The 23258-nt window shown below is 42.8% G+C and overlaps 2 protein-coding genes across 2 annotated transcripts in view; one reads left to right on the top strand and one right to left on the bottom strand.

Annotated features, from left to right (window-relative positions):
* Positions 1-18588, top strand: part of CFAP44 (cilia and flagella associated protein 44) — a gene marked incomplete at both ends in the record, with an annotated part of 48067 nt that extends 29479 nt beyond the window's left edge. Inside the window, 14 exons of the mRNA XM_080613498.1 lie at positions 1255-1448; positions 3151-3316; positions 4265-4442; positions 7286-7789; positions 9177-9380; positions 9803-9992; positions 10962-11093; positions 12534-12664; positions 13766-13882; positions 14787-14988; positions 15696-15856; positions 16619-16753; positions 17309-17435; positions 18485-18588. Of these exons, the coding sequence (XP_080469624.1) occupies positions 1255-1448; positions 3151-3316; positions 4265-4442; positions 7286-7789; positions 9177-9380; positions 9803-9992; positions 10962-11093; positions 12534-12664; positions 13766-13882; positions 14787-14988; positions 15696-15856; positions 16619-16753; positions 17309-17435; positions 18485-18588 (2545 nt within the window). The remainder of the gene's footprint in view (positions 1-1254; positions 1449-3150; positions 3317-4264; positions 4443-7285; positions 7790-9176; positions 9381-9802; positions 9993-10961; positions 11094-12533; positions 12665-13765; positions 13883-14786; positions 14989-15695; positions 15857-16618; positions 16754-17308; positions 17436-18484) is intronic.
* A 949-nt stretch (positions 18589-19537) lies between these two features.
* Positions 19538-23258, bottom strand: part of BOC (BOC cell adhesion associated, oncogene regulated) — a gene marked incomplete at both ends in the record, with an annotated part of 54236 nt that continues 50515 nt past the window's right edge. The window contains 5 exons of the mRNA XM_080613497.1: positions 19538-19718; positions 20292-20489; positions 21196-21275; positions 21833-22059; positions 22442-22663. Coding sequence (XP_080469623.1) covers positions 19538-19718; positions 20292-20489; positions 21196-21275; positions 21833-22059; positions 22442-22663 — 908 coding nt within the window. The remainder of the gene's footprint in view (positions 19719-20291; positions 20490-21195; positions 21276-21832; positions 22060-22441; positions 22664-23258) is intronic.

The following is a 23258-nucleotide window of genomic DNA, read 5'->3' as shown; positions in this document are numbered from 1 at the left end:
TAGTTAATATTTCTTCTCTTCTGTATTGATCCTGTTCTTATTTTACTTGAAACATAAACAAGACTATATATTGATATTTGGGTTTACTTACTACGTTTGAATCTCTGGTAAAATTTCAAATATTCAGATCAAGAAAGTAGCTTCATTCTGATTTACTTCTACATTAAGGAAACTGGGGTTGGGGTTTTAAGACTAAGTTTGCCTGGGTTTTGGCAGTAATTTCACCAAGAACCAAAAACTCTTACTGAAACTTTGAAGAACAACATGTGAACCCCTGTTTTTCAGGCATGTTGCATGTCTGTCAGATATTTTAGTGTTATTGCTAACACAGTGCTCCCTATACAATTTAAACTTACAAAATTAACTTTCTCAAAACCACAAGTTTAAGTTCGGGATACATTTTGGGTTGATTTTCTTAAATCTAAGTATATAGCAAAAGATGAATGTGTAAAAATAGATGCACAATACACAGTAAAAAACCCCACCTTATGCACACAGAGTGTATGACTGGGAAAAAGACTTGATTAAAGCCATTTTTTTAATCAATCCGTAATGGAAGATAAAAGACATTCTCATGAAGAACCTGGTGTAAGTTTATATATTAGGAGAGGTCTTAATTCTTCAGCATCTCCATTCCTAGACTGGATAAAAGTAAATAGATAGTGTCAGATGTCATAGAATCATAGAATCATAGGTTAGGGTTGGAAAGGCCTTTAAGATCATCCAGTTCCAAACCCTCTGCCATGGCAGGGACACCTCACACTAAACCATGGCACCCAAGGCTCTGTCCAACCCGGCCTTGAGCACCGCCACGGATGGAGCACTTAACACTTCTCTGGGCAACCTGTTCCAGTGCCTCACTACCCAAACAGTAAAGAACTTCCTCCTTATGTCTAATCTGAACTTCCCCTGTTTAAGTTTCGACCACTTACCCCTTGTCCTATCACTACAGTCCCTAATGAAGACTCCCTCCCCAGCATCCTTATAGGCCCCCTTCAGATACTGGAAGGCTGCTATGAGGTCTCCACACAGCCTTCTCTTCTCTAGGCTGAACAGCCCCAACTTTCTCAGCCTATCTTCATACAGGAGGTGCTCCAGGCCCCTGATTATCCTTGTCATGCTATTACTTACTGACTTGTGAATTTACATGTAATGATTGTATGTGCAGTAAGTAAGCTACATTATTCATGTCCTTTTGGTCAAGGCAAAATGGTAGGTTGTGCCTACTGACATCAGATGGTTTTGTCTTTTCAGGTTTCGGGACTCACTTGAATTTGACACTGTTGTTGTTCACGCTATTCAAAGCAATCATCAAATTTCCACCTACAGACTTCTAGTAATGTCTCATAAATACTACCAAGGTAAAGAACGTCCATCTTGGAAGAGGACAGTACTCAAACAGGCATGGAAACAACCAGAAAAGAAGCAGATCAGCATAGAGTCAAGGCGTATGTATAGGGCTAATAATGATCATTTAAATCTTATCAGCAATATGGTTTCTATCTCTCATCTAAGTTTGTTTTCCTGAGTCCAAGCTAAAGAAATTGTAATTTCTTTAGATATAAGTAAAGAAATTACAACTGTAGAATGTTTTTTCAGTACCCAGGTACTTAGTAACACACAGAATCACAGAATCCCGAGGGTTGGAAGGGACCTCAAAAGATCATCTAGTCCAACCCCTCTGCCAGAGCAGGGTAACCTAGAGTACATCACACAGGAACTTGTCCAGCTGGGCCTTGAATATCTCCAATGTAGGAGACTCCATAACCCCCCTGGGCAACCTGTTCCAGTGCTCTGTCACTCTCACAGTAAAGAAGTTTTTCCTGATGTTCACATGGAACCTCTTATGCTCCAGTCTACACCCATTGCCCCTTGTCTTATCACTGGACATTACTGAGAAAAGCCTAGCTCCATCATTCTGACACTCACCCTTTACATATTTGTAAACATTGATGAGGTCACCCGTCAGTCTCCTCTTCTCCAAGCTAAAGAGATCCAGCTCCCTCAGCCTCTCCTCATAAGGGAGATGTTCCACTCCCTTAATCATCTTTGTTGCCCTGCGCTGGACTCTCTCCAGCAGGTCCCTGTCCTTCTTGAACTGAGGGGCCCAGAACTGGACACAATATTCCAGATGCGGCCTCACCAAGGCAGAGTAGAGGGGGAGGAGAACCTCTCTTGACCTACTAACCACACCCTTTCTAATGCACTCTAGGATGCCATTGGCCTTCTTGGCCACAAGGGCACAGTGTTGGCTCATGGTCATCCTCCTATCCACCAGGACCCCCAGGTCCCTTTCCCCTTCGCTACTTTCCATCAGGTCAACCCCCAACCTGTACTGGTACATGGGGTTGTTCCTCCCCAGATGCAAGACTCTACACTTGCCCTTGTTGAATTTCATCAAGTTTCTCCCCTCTCAGCTCTCCAGCCTGTCCAGGTCTCACTGAATGGCAACACAGCCTTCTGGTGTGTCAGCCACTCCTCCCAGTTTAGTGTCATAAGTGAACTTGCTGAGGGTACACTCAGTTCCCTCATCCAGGTCGTTGATGAAAATATTAAACAGCACTGGTCCCAGCACCGACCCCTGAGGGACTCCACAAGTCACAGACCTCCAGCTAGATTCTGCCCCATTGACCACAACTCTCTGCCTTCTTCCTTTCAACCAGTTCTTGATCCACCTCACTACCTGATCATGAAGCCCACACTTCCTTAGCTTATGTATGAGGATGCTGTGCGAGACAGTATCAAATGCCTTACTGAAATCAAGAAAAACCACATCTATCGCTCTACCATCATCCATCCACCTAGTTACTTTCTCATAGAAGGCTATAAGGTTGGTCAAACATGACTTCCCCTTGGTAAAACCATGTTGGCTACTCTTAATGACCCCCTCATCCTTGATATGTCTAGAGATGGGGGTACATACATAGTTTTCAATGTTTAGGTCAATGTCAGCAATTGTTTGTCAACCCCATGGGTAGAATGTGACCAAGCCAAGTAAAAGAACTCAAATATTTTCAGAACATCTACTATAATGGAACTATGCTAATTGACACCAGCTCTGCAGGAGCTGTCCCAGGGTGGATCTTACTAATTGGGACTGCACTGTGCTGCATGGTATTTACATCTTCACTTGGTTATTTTTTGGTCCAGGTACTACAATTTCTGAGGGTGAGGAAGAAATTGTGGAGATCACAGAAGTCCAAAAGCCAACCACCCATTATATAGAAAGCAGACGTGAGAAAGTAAGAAGATCTGTTGAGAAATCTGACAAGGTGAAGACTAAGATCATGAAGAGGAAAGCAGAGTGGGAGGAATTGTGAGTCTTGAACTTGACTCTGCCTTTTTAGTTCTGCTTCTTATCTGAGGTCAAGTAATGCTATTTAGCTGTCACATGGCACTGTAATCTCTCTCCCTAGTTTTTTGTCTTCCTAATGATTGTAATTAAAATAGATGAGTTTTCATATATCTCTGAGTCTCAAGAGACTCAGACTCAAGACTGAAAATCTCAAGAGACTTTTAGTTAGTTTCCCTGGTTCTTCTAAAATATTAAAAGTCTTGTATTCAGCTAGGTAGCTGCATCTTCAAATAGGCTGTAAACAGATGTCTAAATTGATCATGACTGAGGTACACTTAAACCATTACAGTCAACTCTTTGTTAACCCTGCTAGTACCACATAGAGCAGATGCTGTAACAGCTGTGTTAGGTCAGTTGTACTAACATCACAGCCATTATGTGAGTGTCTGTGATGGTCCATGCTGGTCTTTATCTTGAGAGGCAACAAAGGTGGACAATACATCTGTGAATGCTCAGAGAAATACGGAAGTTCTTCATTAGGAAAGAATGACAGGGAATGGGACTAATGTAGAGTCAGAATACAAGGCTTTTAAGGTTATTGTTTAACAATATAGAGTAGAATCAGGTATTCTGTGCTACAGACTGGTGGAGTGTTGACACACAGCTCCCTGAGATTAAGAGCAGCATGTACTCACTAACCCCAGAACTTAGTGTAAAGGTTTAACCTGTCCCATGGCATTGTTTTGTTGTAAGATTTCTTGGGGGGGAAAAATAATCGGAGGTTTTCATTCAAATGTGCAACGATATTCTTCCCAAAATAGCCATTCTTTTCTGAAAGAGGCTGTGTGATTCCTGATCCCTAGCTTGCCTCCATAGCATTGTAGCATAAATCAGAAAGTATGAAAAGACCCAGTCTGTTCACCTGTATGCTTTCTGTCTGAAAGTAAAGTTTTGGTTTGTACCTACCAGATACAAGAGCAAACCTAGTGATGACTATGAGAATCCCAAAGATGTTGAGGAGATCAAAGCAGCACAGGAAAATATAGGATGTTATAAGCTGAAGTCTGCCCCTAACTACAGAGTCCCTGAACAAGAGCTTGTGAACATTGAGAAGAAGGTGACACAGCTTACATCCCTGGAAGTGTTGGTATGTAGACTGACGCAGTGATATATATGTTTCCCCCTTCTGTGGGAGGGAGGATAGTGTATTAGTCACTGAAGAATTTTTTTGAAAGGAAATCAAAGTGGATGTGGGAAAGGTCCTTGAAGGATAGGCAGTGTTGAGCCAGCTTTAGTTACAAATCAGCCTTTCTCTTATGAACTGCTGGAACTGCACCAAACTCAAACCTGCATCAACCCAGGATAACTCTCAGCTAGCTTTTTACTTCAGCAGGAACATCCATCTTTTTGAATTCTTCAAAAAGTCTTATAATCTAGTAACTGATATGCTTTTCTTAAAACTCTGACTTAACCCTTGCCATGAAATACCTTTACAAAAACAGGGATGTGAGCAAGGACAGGTGTTTCTAGTGTGGCTTCTCCATATTTGCACTTTGGCAATTACTCTTCCTGGGTACTAAGCATTGGAATCTTCCTGAGAAAGCAGGTCTTTTGGAAGCACCTTTCTGCACCAGGACTCCTACAGCTACTACATGTCTTTTAGCCACAAAGACACTCAAATGTTGTACAGTATCTTTGTTGCTTTCTTTGTAACTTCTTTCCCTCATCTTACTTCTCATAGGAACTGTTCTTCATTTTATTTGACTGGAGTGAAAAAGAGTGACAAATTTCTTCATCTGAAAGAACAGTGAAGAAATATATCTATTGAACTTGGAACTATCTAGTTGCTTTTTGGTAGGAAGGCGTTATTTTTTGCCCTGCTTACTGACATGCTTACTGAGGAGCATCTTCACTGCATGGTTTATCTGTTTTTGAGAGAAGTGTAAGTTATCCTCTCAGTAGCCCTGAATCTTTTCCAGTCTTAACCTCATGAACTGTTGCCTAATCTCAGGCACCCTCTAGGCTGGGTCACTTTGATAGTGAAGTCTAAGTGTTATGGAAACAATGCTATAGTCTTGGGGATTTGTTGGATCATTTTAATCTCATGCTTGGGCTCCAGTACTTCACTATAGTGCTTATGTTACCAGATACCCAGTCGAACGCTTTGCACAAGTCCAGGTAGATGAAGTTGACTCCTCTGCCCCTATCCATCAGTTCTGTAGCACCATCGTAGAAGGCCACTGTATTGTTCAGGCATGATTTGCCCTTCCATGCAACAACTTCCATGTTGGCTGCCACCAACCACCTCGTTGTTTTTCATGTGCCCTAGCATGGTTTGCAGGAGAATATGATCCTGCAACGCACAGAGGTGAGACTGACTGGTCTGTAGTTCCCTGGGTCTTCCATTTTCCCCTTCTTGAAAATGGGGGTTATATTTCCCTTTTTCCAGTCGTCGGGAACTTCACCTGACTGCCATAATTTTTCAAATATGATGGCCAGTGGCTTAGCAACTTCATTCGCCAGCTCCTTCAGGACCTGCGTATGGATTTCATCAGGTCCCATGGACTTGTGCACGCTCAGGTTCTTAAGATGGTCTCGAACCAGATCCTCTCCTACAGTGGGCCTAAGGTCTTCATTCTCACAGTCCTTGCATTTGTCTTCCAACACTTGAGCAGTGTGGCTAGAGCACTTGCTGGTGGCTAGAGCCTTCTCCAAATCCACGGTAGCCAGTTCTCCTGCTTCTTTCCAGAGAGGGCCCGCATTATCCCTAGTCCGTCTTTTGTTTGCTACATACCTATAGAAGCCCTTCCTGTTATCTTTCACATCACTTGCCAGACTCAATTCTAACTGGGCCTTAGCTTTCCTGACCTGATCCCTAGCTTCTTGGACAATGTCCCTGAATTCTTCCCAGGCCACGTGTCCTCGCTTCCACCTTCTATAAGCTTCTGCTTCCTTCTGAGTTTTCTCAGCAGCTCCTTAGCCATCCATAGATGCCTCCTGGCCTTCTTGCCCCATTTCCTTCCTATTGGGACACAACACTCCTAATATCAACCAGCAGTCTTGGGCACCACTGCCCTCTAGGGCTTTGTCCCAGGGAACCCTACTAAGCAGGCTCCTGAAGAAGCCAAAGTCTGCTCTCTTGAAGTCCAGGGCAGTGAACTTGCATGAAATCCAAAAGCATTTGACAGAATGTCTCTTTCCTACTTTTGATATTGCTATCTCTTATACTTTGAAAATTCAGAACTTTGTTCCAATTCTAACCACCTGCAGTAGTCTCAGCTTCAGCATCACATATGAAAGACAAGAATCTCATCTGCTTTTCAGAACCTACATTTATGGATGACTGCTTCAGTACCTTTGAGGTCATGTGAGATAACAGCTTTGTTTCAATGTCTGTGTCCAAGAAGTCTAGATTTCTGTATAGATGCACATTTGGTAGTGTGTACAGTAAAGATCCTTTCAGGACCTCTTTCATTTTGGGGATGGAAGCTTGCTTTACAAAATACTAAAAAATATCTAAATTTCTTTTTGTCAGAGTATTATTTGTACTATATGCCTGAAAAAGAGAGCCATATATCAAAGCTGAAATACTCTCTGTATTTAATGAGACAGCACAAATGATTAATCCTCTAACACCCACAGCTTATTTTCACAGCTTCTGGTTGCTTTCTGCACTGCTTCAGCATCTCTTGTCAAGAAACTCACAATCAAGCCAAGAACTGAAAGAATGGGGAAGCCTCATTTCCCTTCTTACACCTTTGCTATTTTCTGTGAACAAGAGGAAGAGAGGTGGTTCCAAAGATTTTAAAATCACAGACTGAAAGACAGCTGTTTAAAAATGCTAATGTGTGGAGATGGTACAGAAAAGAAAGCTAGTATGGAAAGAAGGAAAGTCAGTCAGTATGACAAGCCTCTTAACCATTACTTGTGTCAGGAAAACTACATACTATGTTCCTGAAGAATCCTACTAAAATTGTTTTTCCTTTGCAGATCCATAAGAGGAAAGTCAATATGAACAATGAGATTATGTCTCTACGGGATCTCAAGGTTTCTGTCATTGAAGAAATCAAGTGTTTAGTGAAAGAATTGAAATGCATACAGGCAGCCTTGGATTTACCAGAACGCCTCCCTCTTCCCCTGATCCCTCAGTTACACCCAGATGAGGTTCCTGAAAAAAAGTTTGAGTATGACACTGACATCCTCCTGAAGTTCAAAGAGGATCAGGAGGCCAAGCCAAAGCCCCAGGGGCAATTGGAAGGGTCTCCTTCATCTCATTCATTTAGGCAAGGGTTTCTTCGAGCTCCATCCATTAAAGAGGCTGACTCCATGACACAGGCTGCAGGTGCACACCAGATGAAAACAGCATCATCTGTGGTCACAGAGCAGCAAAGGGTTTCTGAGACAGAGAAGGCAGAGCCAACAGAAATAGAACTGGAAATTCTGAAGAGAGAGAAGATAAAGAATCTGTACTTGCAGGAGACCTTGATTAAAAAGGTAAGAAATCAAAAGTTATTTTTGTCAGATTGAACAATCCCACTGCATTAGAAATAAACCCAAAACGTCTTCCATCTCAGGATTGCAGCTACTTTTGTCTTCTGAAGTTTAGGAATTTAGAATGCTAGCTGGTGCAAATTTACAGTGTAAATCAGTATAAGTCTTGCTATGACCTGTGTGCTGACTATTATCACTTGCAAAATAGATCTTAGATTTCTTATTGATTGCTCTATAAATCTATGAGCTTAGTGGCCAAAAAAAAAGTAAAATATTAGAAATTATTTGAAAAGTGACAAAGAGTTAAAAAAGGAGCATCACTACAACTGTGTAGATTCATGATGTTCTCAGGTCTTAACTGTAGTCCCGATCCTTTAGTCTCAAAAATTTATTTATTTACTTTAATTAGAAAAGGTATAAAAGAGAGTAACCAAAATCCTTAGTCATAGAAAAGCTTCTTTAAAAGATAAATTGATAAAGCACCTTTGGCCTGGAAAAGGGGCAACTGAAAGGGTTGTAGCAGAGGTGATAAAATTATGAATAGCGTAGAAGAGGGGGAATCATCTCTTAAAAGGGAGGAGAGTTATCAAATAGTCACGTAGAAAGCTTGAAACATTCAAATGGAAATTTTTTTTCCTATCCTACAATAACTAAGCTTTGGAACTCAGCATTAGGATGTGGGGGCAGCTACAATTTGATAAAGTCTGGAAGAAAAATCCAGTCAAAGCTGTTGAACGCAAACATACTGCTTCCAGCTCAGGATGTCCCTAAGTCAGAGTTTGGGAGGATACAGAGAAGAATGTGCCAGATGTGTATGAGTGTTCACTTGTTTGCTCTGTTTCTTATTGTCTTCTCTAACTTCTCTATTGGCCATGACTCCTTGGTCTACCCTAGTACAGACTCCTTTGTGTTCATGCGTGTGAAGGTTTTGAGAGAACAGCCAAATGCTGCTGTAACTATCACATATATATATGATGATGCTGGCAACTGCTAGTACTGATTTAACTGTAAATGTCTAAGGGAAGAGCTGGGAGGTGTTCTGAAAGAAGTCAGCCAAGGCAGAAGCCATGTTTATTGCTACATCTGGGATTGTTACATGAAATACTTAGGCTACTGTAAAACATTCTCTGAAGAGTAAAATACTTCCAGGCAGCAGTGAGATGCAGTGAAACATTCCTGTGAAGTTCTGGTGATTCTTTTACTATTGTGCTGAGAATGAAGACATATTTGGGGTTAACTATCTTTCTAAGTGCTTCACTAATCAGTAAATAGCATGGGTGAACTGTTGATTTGGCAGAGAGGATCTCTTGTGCTCCTTTCTCTAGCCTTACATGTTTAGCTCAGCTCCTAATACTTTCCCTGTTCCTCATTTGACTCTCATATGCTCCAGATCAACGCACTGGTGATCAACTTTGATGCTGAACTTCGCTTACTGCGTCACAAGAAACTGAAGCTGGATGTGCAGATGAAAAATGCTGAACTGCGCTACGTCACATGGTATGAAGAGCTGCTTATCTTGAAGAACTTTGAGAAACACGAGAACCTTCTCCGGGAGTGTATTACTACCCTCATCGGTGAGCAGGAGGCCATGCAAGTAAGTAGGCTGTGTGTCTCTGGATTTACCAGTACCACTAATGCACACCTCAAAACAAAAGCAAGTCAACAAGTAAATGGTGGCATCTCTTTATTTTAGCACTGATTTAGTGTCCAGTGTTAAGTTTTGAAAGAGGAGAAACTTTTGATGATCAGCCTAAGATGGTCGCTTTTACCTTCCAATAGTTAATCTTTTCATAATCTTAACAGCTGTATTTTAATAGGTACTTTGTGTTGTGGAATAAGTGACAAATCTTATGTCTAAATTTAAGAACATACTTCCAGGTTTTGCTTGATTGAAGAATAGGTTTAAAGAGAGAAAGACAAGTTTTGCATTTCCACATCTTCACAAATACATCCTATATATATACACACACATGGGTTGTACTTTTTAACTGAAGTAGGTTTTTTTTGTTTGTTTAGCCGAAATTGAATGGCTGCATTGCACAGATTGAGGATAGAAAGTGTGAGATTATAAGGCTTCAGGAATGTGAGAAAGCTCTTTATGCCAACTTCCAAGCATCCCTTGGAGAGAACAATGAGTTTGCCAATTTTCTGACCAAGGTTCTGATGAAGAAAGTCAAGTGTATGGAAAAAAAAGAAAGAGAAGCAGGTTGGAATACTGTTCTTTTCTTTTTATGGATTTGTTACACTTAGTTCCATGTGGTTGAGTCAATCTAGCTGGTGCCCTGAGTACATGAAACACGGAACTCAGTTCAAAGAGCCATAGATCAGACCCACCCAGATTTGTTTCTGTACGGACACATGTTTGGTAGCAGCCATCTTGACTGGTAACAATGATGTAATTCAGTCTCTAACATGACTACATTTGGTCTGATGGAAACTCCTGCAATTTACTTCCTGTAACCCAGGACTTTGAGGACTGATAATAATGGGTATGAAGAAGAGGCAAAGCTTTAAATAGATACTTCCTGTGCTGTACCAATGATAACTATAGATAAGTGATGAGTCTGCCACATTCATGACATTCTCCTTTAATCTGTCCATTGGCTAATGAGAGATCAGAGACCTAATCTGCAGTCATGTATTATTCACAGGACTAAAAATATTATGAAAGGATTTCATTTATCTTAGTGAGTGTTTTAAACTGGTAAGACTAGGCAGTCTTACTGAGCTAAAATACTTGTGCTCTTGCTCTGATTTGGCTTTTGATTTCGTGTGGGACATGGTTAGCAAAAAGTGCAGACAACTGTGATGCTTTTGTGACAGTTTTGTGCCTTTGTATTTTGCTTGGTTGATTAATCTCTGCAGTAGAATGGTAAACCCATAAGGTTTAAAGCACATCTAAAGAGAGGAAATATTATTGAAGGAAGTCCCAAAAATGTGCCTGTGTCTGTGCCTTTGGCAGTATCAGGTGATCTCTCTCCCTCATTTTTTTCTTCTTCTTTTATTTTCTTTCTGTGAAATTATTAGATAGATGCAATAGGCACAAGGTGCATGGATTCACATATTACCGGGATGATCTTTCATGGATAACTGGGATCGTGTTCACCAGCACATTGGCATAATGCACAGCTAGTGGGTTTGGGGGTGTTCTGCAAGTACTGTACTTTTCTTCCAGGTGGAAAAGATGTGAATGAAGAGAAAAATGAAGATGAGAATGAAGAGAATGATGGAGAGTTGAGCTTGGGGATTGATGAAGAAAATTCCGTATCTGAAGATGAAGCCTTTGATGACTCTGTTTGCCCAGAGAGTACCTAAGCCATCATTTCCTTGGGTTGACCACTTGTTTAGCTTTAGGGGCAATCTTGAATTTTGTGTATTTTTCGTAATTCACTGCATATTAATGCCATTAAGGGCCAGAATGTGTATACTTCTCCTGAGTGCAGCATTTCTTCCCAGGAAATCTCAGTGAAGATGATAGTGAAACCACTGGTAGTATAGGGTACCCTTATTAAAGAGTTTGGGAAAGTAAAACTTGACTAAGCACTAAAAATAATTATTTTGTGTAAAGAACCATTCACTGTTTCACAGCTGTGTTCTAGAGGGGAAAGGCTCCTCTCAGGAGTGGAGCTGTAGCTGTTCTCTGGGAACCTGCCTCCTGGCCTAGCTGCATCCCTGTTTAGGGAAACTCTGCGGGGCCCTACAGTGCTGTTAATTTAAGCTCTTTGTTACCACCTCGTGGATTTATGCAGCCTGTTGCTAGGCTACTTTCTTATGAGTATCTGAACAGTTAAGAGCTTTACTCTGCAAAATCCTCTTTATTCACTCATTCAACAAAGGCAAGTAACTTCTGCCCACCCGCTTTAACTAGTTTAACTAGTTTAGGGTGTTGGAGTTTTAAAAAATCTTTGTGTGATATGACCATGTAACAACACTGCTTTATTTTCACCTAGAACTTAGCAAGAAATTACCTTATCATATTTTTCTTAATTGGATTTTAGCATCATTTTGACAAATTGAATTTTTGATTCATCTCCTTTTCAATAAAATCCTGGGAAGAAATTAAGATTTTAACTTTTTCTTAAAAAAAGTCCATATTACTAATTTAATAGGGAAATTACATATTGCATTAGCCTCTTTATTTGTTTCTTTATGTGTCATTTGCTTTGCCTTTATTGGACTATTTTTTCTTCTTTTTATTATGCCTGCTTATTTGGGCATAATTATGCACTTTATTAGTGAGACTGAAATCACTGCCATTAGATAGAAATTCACAGATCTTCCTTTCTCTGAAACAAATGAAAGAGGTCCTATGAACCCTCAGCTTGGTTTACAAATAGAGCTATAAATGATGCCTACAGGCAGTTCATCATTTATGGTGGAGGGAGCTATGACAAACAACTACCTGCTCACATAATTGAAGATTATATTGTATTAATTACTGGGACTGCATTACTTAGAAAAGCTAACCTTTGAATACTCCTCTTTAATATTGGCTTTGATGCATTTAGTCTTACTTCTGGAAACACGCTGTCTTGACTGTAAAGAAAAAAAGATCCATCCAAGACATTTCCCCCCTCACAGAGTAACTTATGGTTTATGTTTGAGAAAGCTCTAAGGACCCAAGAGCGTGGTCTTATTACGGGTAACACTGGGCAATGTGCACAGTAGGGGAAGCCAATAGTTCAAGCCTGCAACTGTAGTCCAGTGTTAATGAAACTGAGCTATTCTTTGACTCTTTCTTTCTCAGACTGCAATGAGGCACTCTTCCAAAACACCATCCAGCTCCGGCAGAAGTGGTTAGAAATTGAGGAAGCTTTAGCAAAGGAGAAGAAAGTTGCTGCTAACCTGAGAAAGAAATATAATGCCTTGGCCAAAAAGGTATTGTAGTGTTTTCTTCTCAGCAAGCATCGGCTGGCTCCATTACAGTGAAAATGTGCTAACCATTTTGGCTAAGATTTTAAAACAAAATCTTAACACTTTGAGAGGCCTCAGTTTAGGTAGAGATGTCTGTGGTAGCACAGAGGCAGGAGGCAGCTCAGCATGGGTCACCTTTCTTCCTGAAAAGGGTAAATCAAGATGGTCTGGCCTTAGCCACTATGAGGCTGGAATCAGGTTTTGGGTCCATCATGCAGCAGCAGATTCAGAGGCTACCCCTGGTGTAGCCTGGCCTACCCTCTATGCATGTGTATGGGGACAGAGAGATTAAAGAATACTTGTCCTAACACAAATGCAGGTTAAAATAAATGCATAAAAATGCTATTCTTCCATTTCTTTCTTTTGCTTTTAGTTACTTTATTCTGCTCTTTGTCATAGTAATGACTCTATAAACTCTCTGTGCAAGTTTTCCTTTCAGCTTTTTTTGAGCTCCTGCATTCATCAAGACATTTGATTTATATTAATTCAAAAATATCTTAATTTGGAGGGTTATCCGGGATAGAGAGAGAGAGTTCTGCCAAAATAGCATTATGCAAGTCTTGCTTTTATTGTGTCTCAAAAATGTTCCATCAAATATGCTTAACTTACAATGTTTTTTGTTTAGTTTTTAAAAGCTTTTTTAAGTGCCAGCTGCCACATACTCACCCTGGGGTCTGACATTTGAGTCTGAATTGTTCTTTTCTCATGCAGAATCAATAAGCATTTTCAGGCATAACCTAATAAAAAATATCTTTTAGACTCTATAGATCTAGAAGTGTTTTAGATGCTAAACAAAGCAGCTGTCTCTTGATACATACATGGCGTCTCTACTAAGGAGACATTGTAAGTGTACATGTGTGCAGAGGTACTCAGGGTAGAATTTTGCTTGAGTATGTTGATAAGCTTTGGGTCTGCCTCTGAAACTCATCGGAGTATGTAGAAAAAAAAAACCAAGAGCATTTTTTTCCTATGCTTCTTTCCCTTTGGATCAGGAACTCTAACACGGAACCTTGCTGTATTTGAGTACCACAAGATTTTTGTTTGTCACAATTTGTCTTTCTGCAGGCAAAAGAATTGGAAACCAGTTTGGACACAGCAGATAGGGAACTGGATACCTTCCAGTGGGAAAAACAGCAGAGAATGAATGATCTATATGTAGTTGTGCCTTTGAAACTCCATCAGGTAATTCAAGATGTTGTGCATCTGCAGCTGCAGAATGGCCAATGTACATCTGAACAATGGTGTTACTATTCTTTGGGGCCCTTAGTTCCTGAATCACCATAGTCTCCTGGGAGTGAAGTGCCATTAATTGAACTTCATGCAGCTATTTCCTCTAGATTCTTTCCTCCTCCTTCCCCTTTTCCTATACTGACGGAAAAGAGGCAAGGACAGACAGGTCAGCCCATTGCTGAAATGTGCATAGTATTCAAGTGTTTTATAGGTTAGTCATGGGATTTTCTGTTAGGTCCATACCCACTGATGTTCTCTTGGAAAAAAAAAACTCACCTACCCAAAAAACAAACCAAAGAAGTCCCCAAACTATTGAAACTACTGTGAGTATTGCCAAATTAGTAATGCTGTATTAGATGCAATGCATTCATCTACACATCCCTGTGAACACAGGGATGATGAGAAAACTCTTATTTCCTCTAGGCTGAATCTTGTCCTCAGAGAGAGAACAAGCCTGTTGTGGCTTATATACCTCTCAGGCAAGCTAAGTTCTCTCTGTGTTCTATCTCCCTTCATTAAAAGGTTGGTAATTAAGACATACAAGTCTAAGGCCTGACTATGCAATCCTGCAGCTCCTAGATCATTCAAAAGTACAGTTGACAGGGAGTCCCTTACTGCCCTCTTCTTCCAGGTGCCATAGAAGGGTAAACATCTTTATATGTATGCAGTCATCACAGCTCTCAGTAGTCTGAGCTTTACTGAATCATAGTGATTCCCTGACCCAAAATGTGAGCTGTGCCCAAGCTTACTATTACCTCACTCATTAGTTCTCTAACACTCACATCTTTGTTATCCAGAGAGATCACCAACACCCTTCAAAAGTGAAGTCAGCCTTGCTTATGGCTGTTTCTTCCAGGTGGAGTACTTGATTAATGGGGAGATGCCTGATGACTTCTCCCAGGCTTTGGTATTTACCAACCAGTCCTTAGAGTATTTGCAGAGGAGAGTTGTGAACTTGCATAAAGAAAAGATAATGCAAAGAGAGATCTATAAGGCGGCTCAGGAGCAACATGAGCAGCTTATCCAGGACAAAAAAGAGATGGAGATAACAATTCGACGTGAGTAACAGAGACTCTGAACAGCACAGCATACTAATGCTCATTCTGTCTCCCTCACTTGGTGTGGGTAAATCACCAGATGTCTGATGTCTGTCTTTACACTCACATAGATGTCACAACTGGTTACTGCAGAAAATCAAACAGAAAGAGCAGATGAAGTGGAATGTTTTGATGAAGTATTGGTAGTTCTCCAGCACTGCAGAGTCATTAGGCTTCTGAAATCATTTGGGAACTTAGTATAAGGCGAGTTGACTGAGATGAGATACTGGAAGTCAGGACACATGATTGCTATTTCTGGCTGTAAATCAGAACTGCTAGGAAAAATGTACTTTCCGCAAAGCTTTTTTGGCAGTTTCCTCCTCTGTGTAACACAGGAAGAATGAAACAAGCTCTAATCAAAACACTTTCCCAAGGGCCAAACCCAAAGATGTGTCTAGCACCACCAGACCTCCAGAGGCCCTCTACGGCCTTTGGTGTGGGAGCAGGTTACTAGAACTGGCTTAAAGTGTGACTTAGTGACCACACAGTCACAGTCATGGGCAAGGACAGGCAGCAACATTCAGTTGTGAGCTGTTTGTGGGCTTGTGTGAATTAATTATTACAGAGCAAATACCAAAGAGCTCAGACAAGCTGCTGGGGATAAGGCGGAAGTTCTTACTAACCAATGAAAGACAGTGCTGCCATTTGTGCCCTACCCCTTCTGTTAGAACTGGAAGAGAAGTGCAATTACCTGATGATGAAGAAGTTTGGACGGCTGGTTGATTTTGAAGCAGTTCAATCATACTCTGTTAACATACGTGTGGAAGAGTTGGAAGTACAAATAATGGAGAAAGAATATGAGCACTCCCAGGAGCTCAAAGAGTGGGAGGTAAGGAGCAGGAAAAGAGCGTTATGATGGTCTGTCAAGGTGTAATTTCTCTGGGACTGAATAGTTACACTAAAATCTTTCGTGAACATGTTCATGTTTAAGGTGTTTTTCAGTTGTCATTAATAGACAGTAATGTCCAACTCTCATTTCCTACCGTCATTCCTGCCTCTGCTCCAGTTGCTGATGCACACACATTCTATTTTTTGTGGAGGCAGTTGATGATCTTTTTATGTTACTTTCCTCAAATGCATCTTTCTGCTTCAGTCCTTACATGAAGTTATTCCAGAGTGCTTTCCTTTGGGTTTCAGCTGCCATTCACCACCTACTGCCTCCTCCTGCCACCTTCATCAACAAACTGAGTCCAGGGCAGCCCTGGTTTGTGCCTGGGACAGTAGTTTGTGCAGTGTGCAAAACTCATGTCTCTACCTAGGGGGGCCTAAGACTCAGCTACAGTGGTGCAAGCTGGCAACACTCTTACGCTGCCTTTACAGAAGGGCACATACAGAAGTACAATGTACCTACTGGCTTTCTCTTTCCCACACCTTTGCCCAACTGCTTTACCTACTTAGGCATCTGCAGTGTTAAAAAAAAAAATAAATAGGTGACAGATTGCACTAAAGGTACTGTGGGATCAGGTGGTGTATGCAGAATCAGTCTGGTTTGCCTCATTTCTGTGACACTTATGTTGTACCTAGCATTTCTTCCTCACCTCATGCTTTTTTGTCCTCTTTCATCTCACCTCAACCTTTTATATCTTTCTAGAAAAGAATCTCAGACCTGCAGCAGCAGCTAATAAAGCTGACAAAGGAAAACAGCAGCAAGCTGCAACAGCTGAACCAGTTTTGTTTTGAAAAGCATCAACTTGAAACTAAGCTGGCTGCACTGAAGAATGATATGGTAAGCCTTTAACCACTGCAGGTTTGGGGCTGCTCAGACATGGGTAAAGGGGTCGATCATCTGGCCTTCAGCAGCTCTCTGGTCTCACATCCTGCTCTGCTGTCAGCAGTTTGGGCTAATATTGCCTAGTGGCACAGGCTGAATGGCTGCCCCAGGTCTTGTAGGAAGGGAGATGATTTAACTGATCCTGAAGCAGGCCTTATCTTAGCTTCTCTGTAACTTCCTACTTAGCTGCTTTCTAATATTGAAACAAATTAATCTTACTTCTAATTAAAATTAATTAAAAAATATCTCATGGCAAGTCAAAATTATCCCTTTGTTGCACAGAAATGGCCAAATGCAGTATTTTCTTTGCTCTCTATTAGGGAATAGGCAGCCACCTGTGACAGTCTGAGTCCAAGTCAGTGTTCCCTCACTCCGACTTACAAGTAGTTCTGACTGAAGAGTGGAGAAGTCATGGAGCTGTGCTGCCTCTTGGGAAGCTTCTTTCCCACTTGAAATAACTTCCACCGTTTATTTATGTTTTATAGGAGTTGTTTTTTTCTTTCCTTACAGGGAGTAGAATTTCAGCACACCCGAACTACTGACATCAAAGAGAAGGCCAGGCTGGAGTCACAGCTCAAGCGCATTGCTGGTGACACAGCCCTCCTGAGACAAGAAATCAGTCTTCTAAACAGAAAAGGTGGGTACTGAGAAGAACTCACTGTCCTTAGCAGAAAAGATGGGTGCTTCTTTCTACAACCTTCTTCACCACAGGATCCTGAGACACCAACTGCGTCATTCCCTGTTCTTACACCAGAAACAGTTAGTTTTTCTAAGTTTTGTTATTTTCCCTCAAAAATTGATGTAGTTAACTGTGGCAGTAGTCACACCTGGAAGTGTGAAATGTATTCCTTTGGCTATGCAGGGGTTTAGTTTTAATGGGCTATGTTTGTTTCTCCTATCAAAATATGACTTTAGCGACAGATATGGAATAAAGAAGTGGAAATACAACTACTAAAGGCTGTTGTTGGTCTACTGCAGAGATTTGCTCAGGGCTGATGCCCTGTGTATATGTTTGTTCTTCACATGAGTAGCTGCTGAAAGCTGGATATGAGTTTTGCTTGGGCATATAGAGGTTTGGTACTTTTGTCCTCAAAAATGGTAAAAGAGATCGCTTTAAGGGTGCCTTTTTTATTGCTGAATATCCTAGCAGCAATGGTACTTCTCTGCTGACTGAGCTAGTTAGGGTTAAAGGAAGTGCCCTTTGTTTGGGAAAAGCAAAGGGACCTTTATCCTCAGGGCCTATAGTGCTCAGATGGGAATGCAGCCTATTGAATACCTTCCCACTTGCTTCTGTAGCAGTGGAAAACTGCACTGTAGTGCAGGATGGGGTATCTGCCTGGCAGGAAGAGGGTACAGCAAATGCAAAGTCAGCCTGTAATTCCACTGGCTTGAGCCTGATCAGAGTGTATGGTTTCAGGTTTTATTCTTTTTTACCTCTGGCATCTGATAGGGCAGCAGTGTGTGATCAGTTACAGCACTTACCCTGTCTTACTGTGGAAACTTCCTTCACCCCAAAGCAGAGGGGTTGTGTTGTACTCAGTCCAGTGCAAAGTTTTTCAAGGCACACACGGAGACTTGGGGGTTGTTGCTAATTTTTAAGTAAACAGAGTGAACAACCCACAGCTGCTCTTGCTCTTCCTCCCCACTTCCCCTGTTTTTGCTCGTCTCTGGTGTACACTCATCCAGGATCCAACCATATCCCAGCCAGGCACAAGAACTGCCCCTGCTGGCCCCAGTACAACCACATGAATGGCACTTGTGCAGCCTGCCTTTCCAGTGGGTCCCTGTGAAGGTGCTGAGCATCCCCTGTTTACTTCAGGGGAAAACCCACCCTTGTCCACAGGGCTGGGATGCTGAAAGCTTCTGAAGCTCACAAACCACAGGATGGCAGGTAAGGAAACAACATTTGCAGAGATTTACTTCTCTATCTGCCTCTGTCTATCTGCCCCATCACCAAACTCATGCAGCTGTCCTTGGAGATAAATGAAAATTTCCTCTAGCTGTGCTCCTCGCTAGAAGCTCCATGTCACTTAGCTGGTGCAGGCAGCAGCTGTCCCTCTTCTCCTGAGCTCAGCATTAAGAACATTTGTATCGGTGGCTATTTAGAAAACTGTAGCATCAGGAAATGTCCCCTCTCCCCAGATGTTCTGCTTGCTGTATGTCTGCAAGTGAAAAAGAGCAGGTTCATTCTGTGGCAGGATTTAGCATACAGCCAGCCACAGAAAAGACTAAAGCCTTTATTTTAGATGTTAAAGTGTGGGTTTGTCTTACAGATATGCGTCTGCAGATGGCGTGTATGTGAAGGGTTGTCTAAGATGAGCAGGCAGAGAGCATAACTCCAGTTCATTCCCAGGAGTGGGTTACTGGGACAAACTTTCCTGTGGGGGAGAGGAAAGACCTTTTTGACAGCATTATCTTTCATGAAGCCCTCATTCCAAGAGGGTGCTAGATCTTGGTGGTGGCAGCTCTGTTTGCACCTATGTCCTGCAACGTCTCTTGTGCTGCTGTTTCCATTTTGTGCTCTGATGAACAGCCCAGTGCCAAGGAGAGCTGCTGCTGTATTTCTTGGGCCCTCCTGTGACCGTGCTGAGGATGTCTTCTGTCTCCATAGCATTATAAAAGGCACATATACATCTATATACAAGTGCATAAATATATAAATAGGGGTGTTATACAAAAATAAATACCCATTCTCTTTTTCTCTTTAGAATAAATCTTTAGCAAAAGGCAGCTTGGTCCCTAGCTGGCAGCAGAATGAGTCTCTAAAGGCCTCAGTGGTGGTGGGCTGCTGTTCAGGTGTCTTGGTAGGTCCTGACCCAAAGATGAGATCACTGGATTCTGTGGATGGGGATCTCCTCTGGGCTGGCAGCAATCCAGTCTTTCTACCTCTTCAACTGGCACTAGGCCGAGGCAGCAAGGGCTTCCTGAAAGGAAAACGAGCAAGAAATGATTACAATGCATAAGGCAATGAGAGATGCTGTGGTAGCTCTCCTGTCAACAATCCACTCTATGAGGATAGGTACTCTGATCAAAGAGGAAGAGCTGCATTCTGAAAGCCCTGGCTACATGGGACTTTGATCTTATGCTTGCAAACCACAGGTCTGATCCACACTACAGGGCTGGGGCTGGATCAATGGATCGTGTTCTAGGGAGATGGATTCACGTAATTTTTCAGGGACCTTGCTGTTTTACTGGCAGTTTGGAAATGCAAAATTAAGGACTAAAGGACAGCAGCTCTGTAACTGGAGCTGCGTGTGTGCCCTTCCAGCAGCTTTACAGTGCAAGCTTTCAGAGAAATGTGTGCTCTAAAACGGACTGATGCAATTTACACTCCCCAACTGCTAGTATAGTCTTTCCATGCTGTTGTGTTAAAACTGTACTTGCTCTGCAGAAGCAAGCATGAACAGAGCCATCAGAAAGGCTCTACAGTGGGATTTCTCTGCAAGATCAGCCTGAAACAATGAGATGAAACAAACACAGTTTTCCAGACCACTGACCTTGGTGGAACAAGGGATCCCGCCGAGCATCCAGGCTGGGGCCTCCCACTTTGCTGCCCATCACTGGATGATGGAGACCAACAAAGTGCTCTTGAAGGCGAGGACAGTCATCTTGCGGCTGAAGAAGCTGGTGAGTGGAGTCATCTGGGAGACTGTAAAGGAATGAGCTGTCTTCTGTTCTTGGGTTGGGCAATCTGGGGAGGCAGACAAAGAGGTTCAACACTATTAACAGATCACAGTCATAGAATGGTTGGGTTTGGAGGGAACTTAAAGATCATCTAGCTCCAAATCCACTGCCATGGGCAGGGATTTTGCTTCCTTGAAAGCTAGACATCTCTGCCAGCTGCATCAGTGCAGTGACAGAGCATTCCTAATGAGGGAAAAGGAGAAATTGGGATGTACTTGTGGGATGGGAATGAGGCAATGGGACCTGTTGTTCATGATTCAACACCTAATGAGCACCATAGGAGTTGGAAGGAATACCTCCTCCAGGGAGCATGGGAATAATGACTTTATGTCTTAACAAGACACAAAGCACCCATAACTGGATCCTGGCCAGGTTCTGGGGCAGCTGCTTATCAGCAACCATTCATAGATGTTAGCTTCTCTCATTCTACTTTTCAGTCTCCCACTTAGGAGCAGAGGGGGGAAAAGGAGGCAGGGGGAAGTATGTCTTGGCCATCTATACAAATAAATTATTCCTCCCTCAAACGCTAAAAGAAATGAGCTGTGTGAAGAGAATTTAGACCAAGAAGGCCTACTGCTGGAGCACGGAGTTGATTCCCAAGTGAACTGGGACAGATGGGAGTGTGGTAAGGGCAAGAAGCTCTTGCAAGCATGTAGTCTCTTGTGGGTTCTGCTGGATCGTTCCACACTCCCCCTCCACAAGCTAGGACTAACCTGGAGGGCTGGTAGTCCTGCTGGACATTCCCATTTTGGAGCACTCTCGCCTGCAGCAAAGCGTTGGTCTCCTCGTGTGACTGGAAGGAGAGAGAAGGATTCTCAGCAGAGCAATGCCACACAGCAGCATTAAGAAGAAGGTGTTGATCTGGGAACCAGGGCCATGGGGCAGGGAAAGCTGTAACTTTCTTTTGCTACAGAGGACAGTGGAACAAAGCACAGAAAAACTCACTTCATGCTTACTGCTGAATCAAAGGGGATGATAACCAATTTATAGTCTCGGCTATGGCACTGCCTTAGCCGGTGTTACTATTTGCACACTGAGTCCTCAACATTGTCAGTCCCTGTGAGCTTGGCTCAGGAGAAACAGGAACCATTCCTGTAAGAGTAGCCTTTGCTCACTGCCTCCTCCATACTTAGAGCTACTGCCTCAAGAAACCACTTTTCACCAGTATTTTGGAGACCTTTCCATTCCTCCCATGTCTCAGACTCCACTGCAAAGGGGAAATCTCTTTTAAGAAGCCAGTCTTGCCACTTGTACATGCTGCAAAGGGTGCCAGACTTGTCTGCAGAAGCCCTCTCACTGCAACCATCAAGCTCATATCAAACCAACTTTTAACCACAGGTACAGACATACCTGTGGCAGTTCATCTGGACTGTACTCTCGGGGCTTGGTGCTTGCATACCCCACTCCTGCAGAGGGACAGATGCCATTCAGATGTGCCCCGTTGGCATAGGGCTGCCCGTTAACATAAGGATGTCCATTGGCACGAGGAGCAGAGATGCCCCTCAGAGGCACCATGGTGTACTGGCAGGACGAGACCAGCAGCCCAGCTCCTGGGAAGCCCATGTCAATGGTGTGCTCTGCAGAGGGAAAGAAGAGGAATTCTGAGGCCAAAATCAGAGGTAAGGTTGAGCTTCTTGAAGCTGTTCTATCCAGGCAGCTATTCTGGCACCCAAACCATCCTTAGAGAGAAATGGAAAGGGGGCCTACATGAAAGTAAAGGGAGTGTCCTTTTCCCCCATTCTGGTTCCCAGGGTCCTTCCCAACAAGGTAAGTAGGACAAGGGACAAACAGTGGCTTTGTCTTTATGAGGTTCCATTTGAGACTGCCCTCTGCCCACCCTCTCCCCATGGCCCAGAATGTGCAGTCTCACAATTTGGGTGTTTGACCCAATGACACCCAGGAGCAAAAATAACCCACAAGGCAGAGCACATCTGGTAAATCTCAAGAAAGAACTCTTACTCTGCTTGGACCAGGCTCTCCAAAGGCAAAAGGGGATGAAAGCCACGATGAGGAGTACGATAGAGCCCAGCACAACGCCTACAATCAAGTATGGCAAGTCACTGGAACGGGCCACCATGGCTCCTGCCCCCAGGCCACTGTGCCCACCACTGAGTGGGGGATGCTGCTGGGGGGCTACTGTGGAGGGTGGAAGACGACCTGGCAGACCAAGAGACTTCCGAGCTGCAAAGGGAAGAGAGCATGAGCGTTAGACACACGCATGGCAAGTGGGATAGCAACCCACTCCAGGCATGTCTGTGCTGCTGTGGAAGAGACAGACTTCTATGGTGGCTTTAAAGAGGTGCCCCTGGATGTCAGAGGACTTCTTAGGCTATTGCATACTGCAGTACAGACAAATCTGTGCTTGGCTTACAGATCTGCCAGACTTTTGGGCTGCTAAAGCAAAAGGGAAACAGCTTCTCCAAAACACACAATTGGACTTCATGCTGTTCCTATCCTGACAGTGCAGCTTCTTGGAAGACAACGTGGGACCTGCTTATAACCAAACACAAGAGTTTGGCACAGCAAGGGTAAGTTAGCCCTTCTGGTTCCAGTCACCATCTGTGTGACACTTACGAAAACAAAAGGTAACTACTTCTTCAAAGGAAACAGTGATGGAACCTGCACAAGGGGTCTGTGAGTACTGACATGAGTATATATACATACCCATCAGCAGCATCAACAAACCTCTGCCTCTCTTCTCCCCAGTGCTGCCTCCATCACCTTGCCTGAGCTTGCATGCCACACGGTCAGGCAGAGATAGTACCTGCCCCACCTG

Source organism: Psittacula echo (assembly GCF_963264785.1).
Source record: "Psittacula echo genome assembly, chromosome: 3".
In the NCBI taxonomy this organism is placed as follows: Eukaryota; Metazoa; Chordata; class Aves; order Psittaciformes; family Psittacidae; genus Psittacula; species Psittacula echo.
The sequence above is the reverse complement of the archived record's forward strand: the minus strand, read 5'-3'. Positions and strand labels throughout refer to the sequence as shown.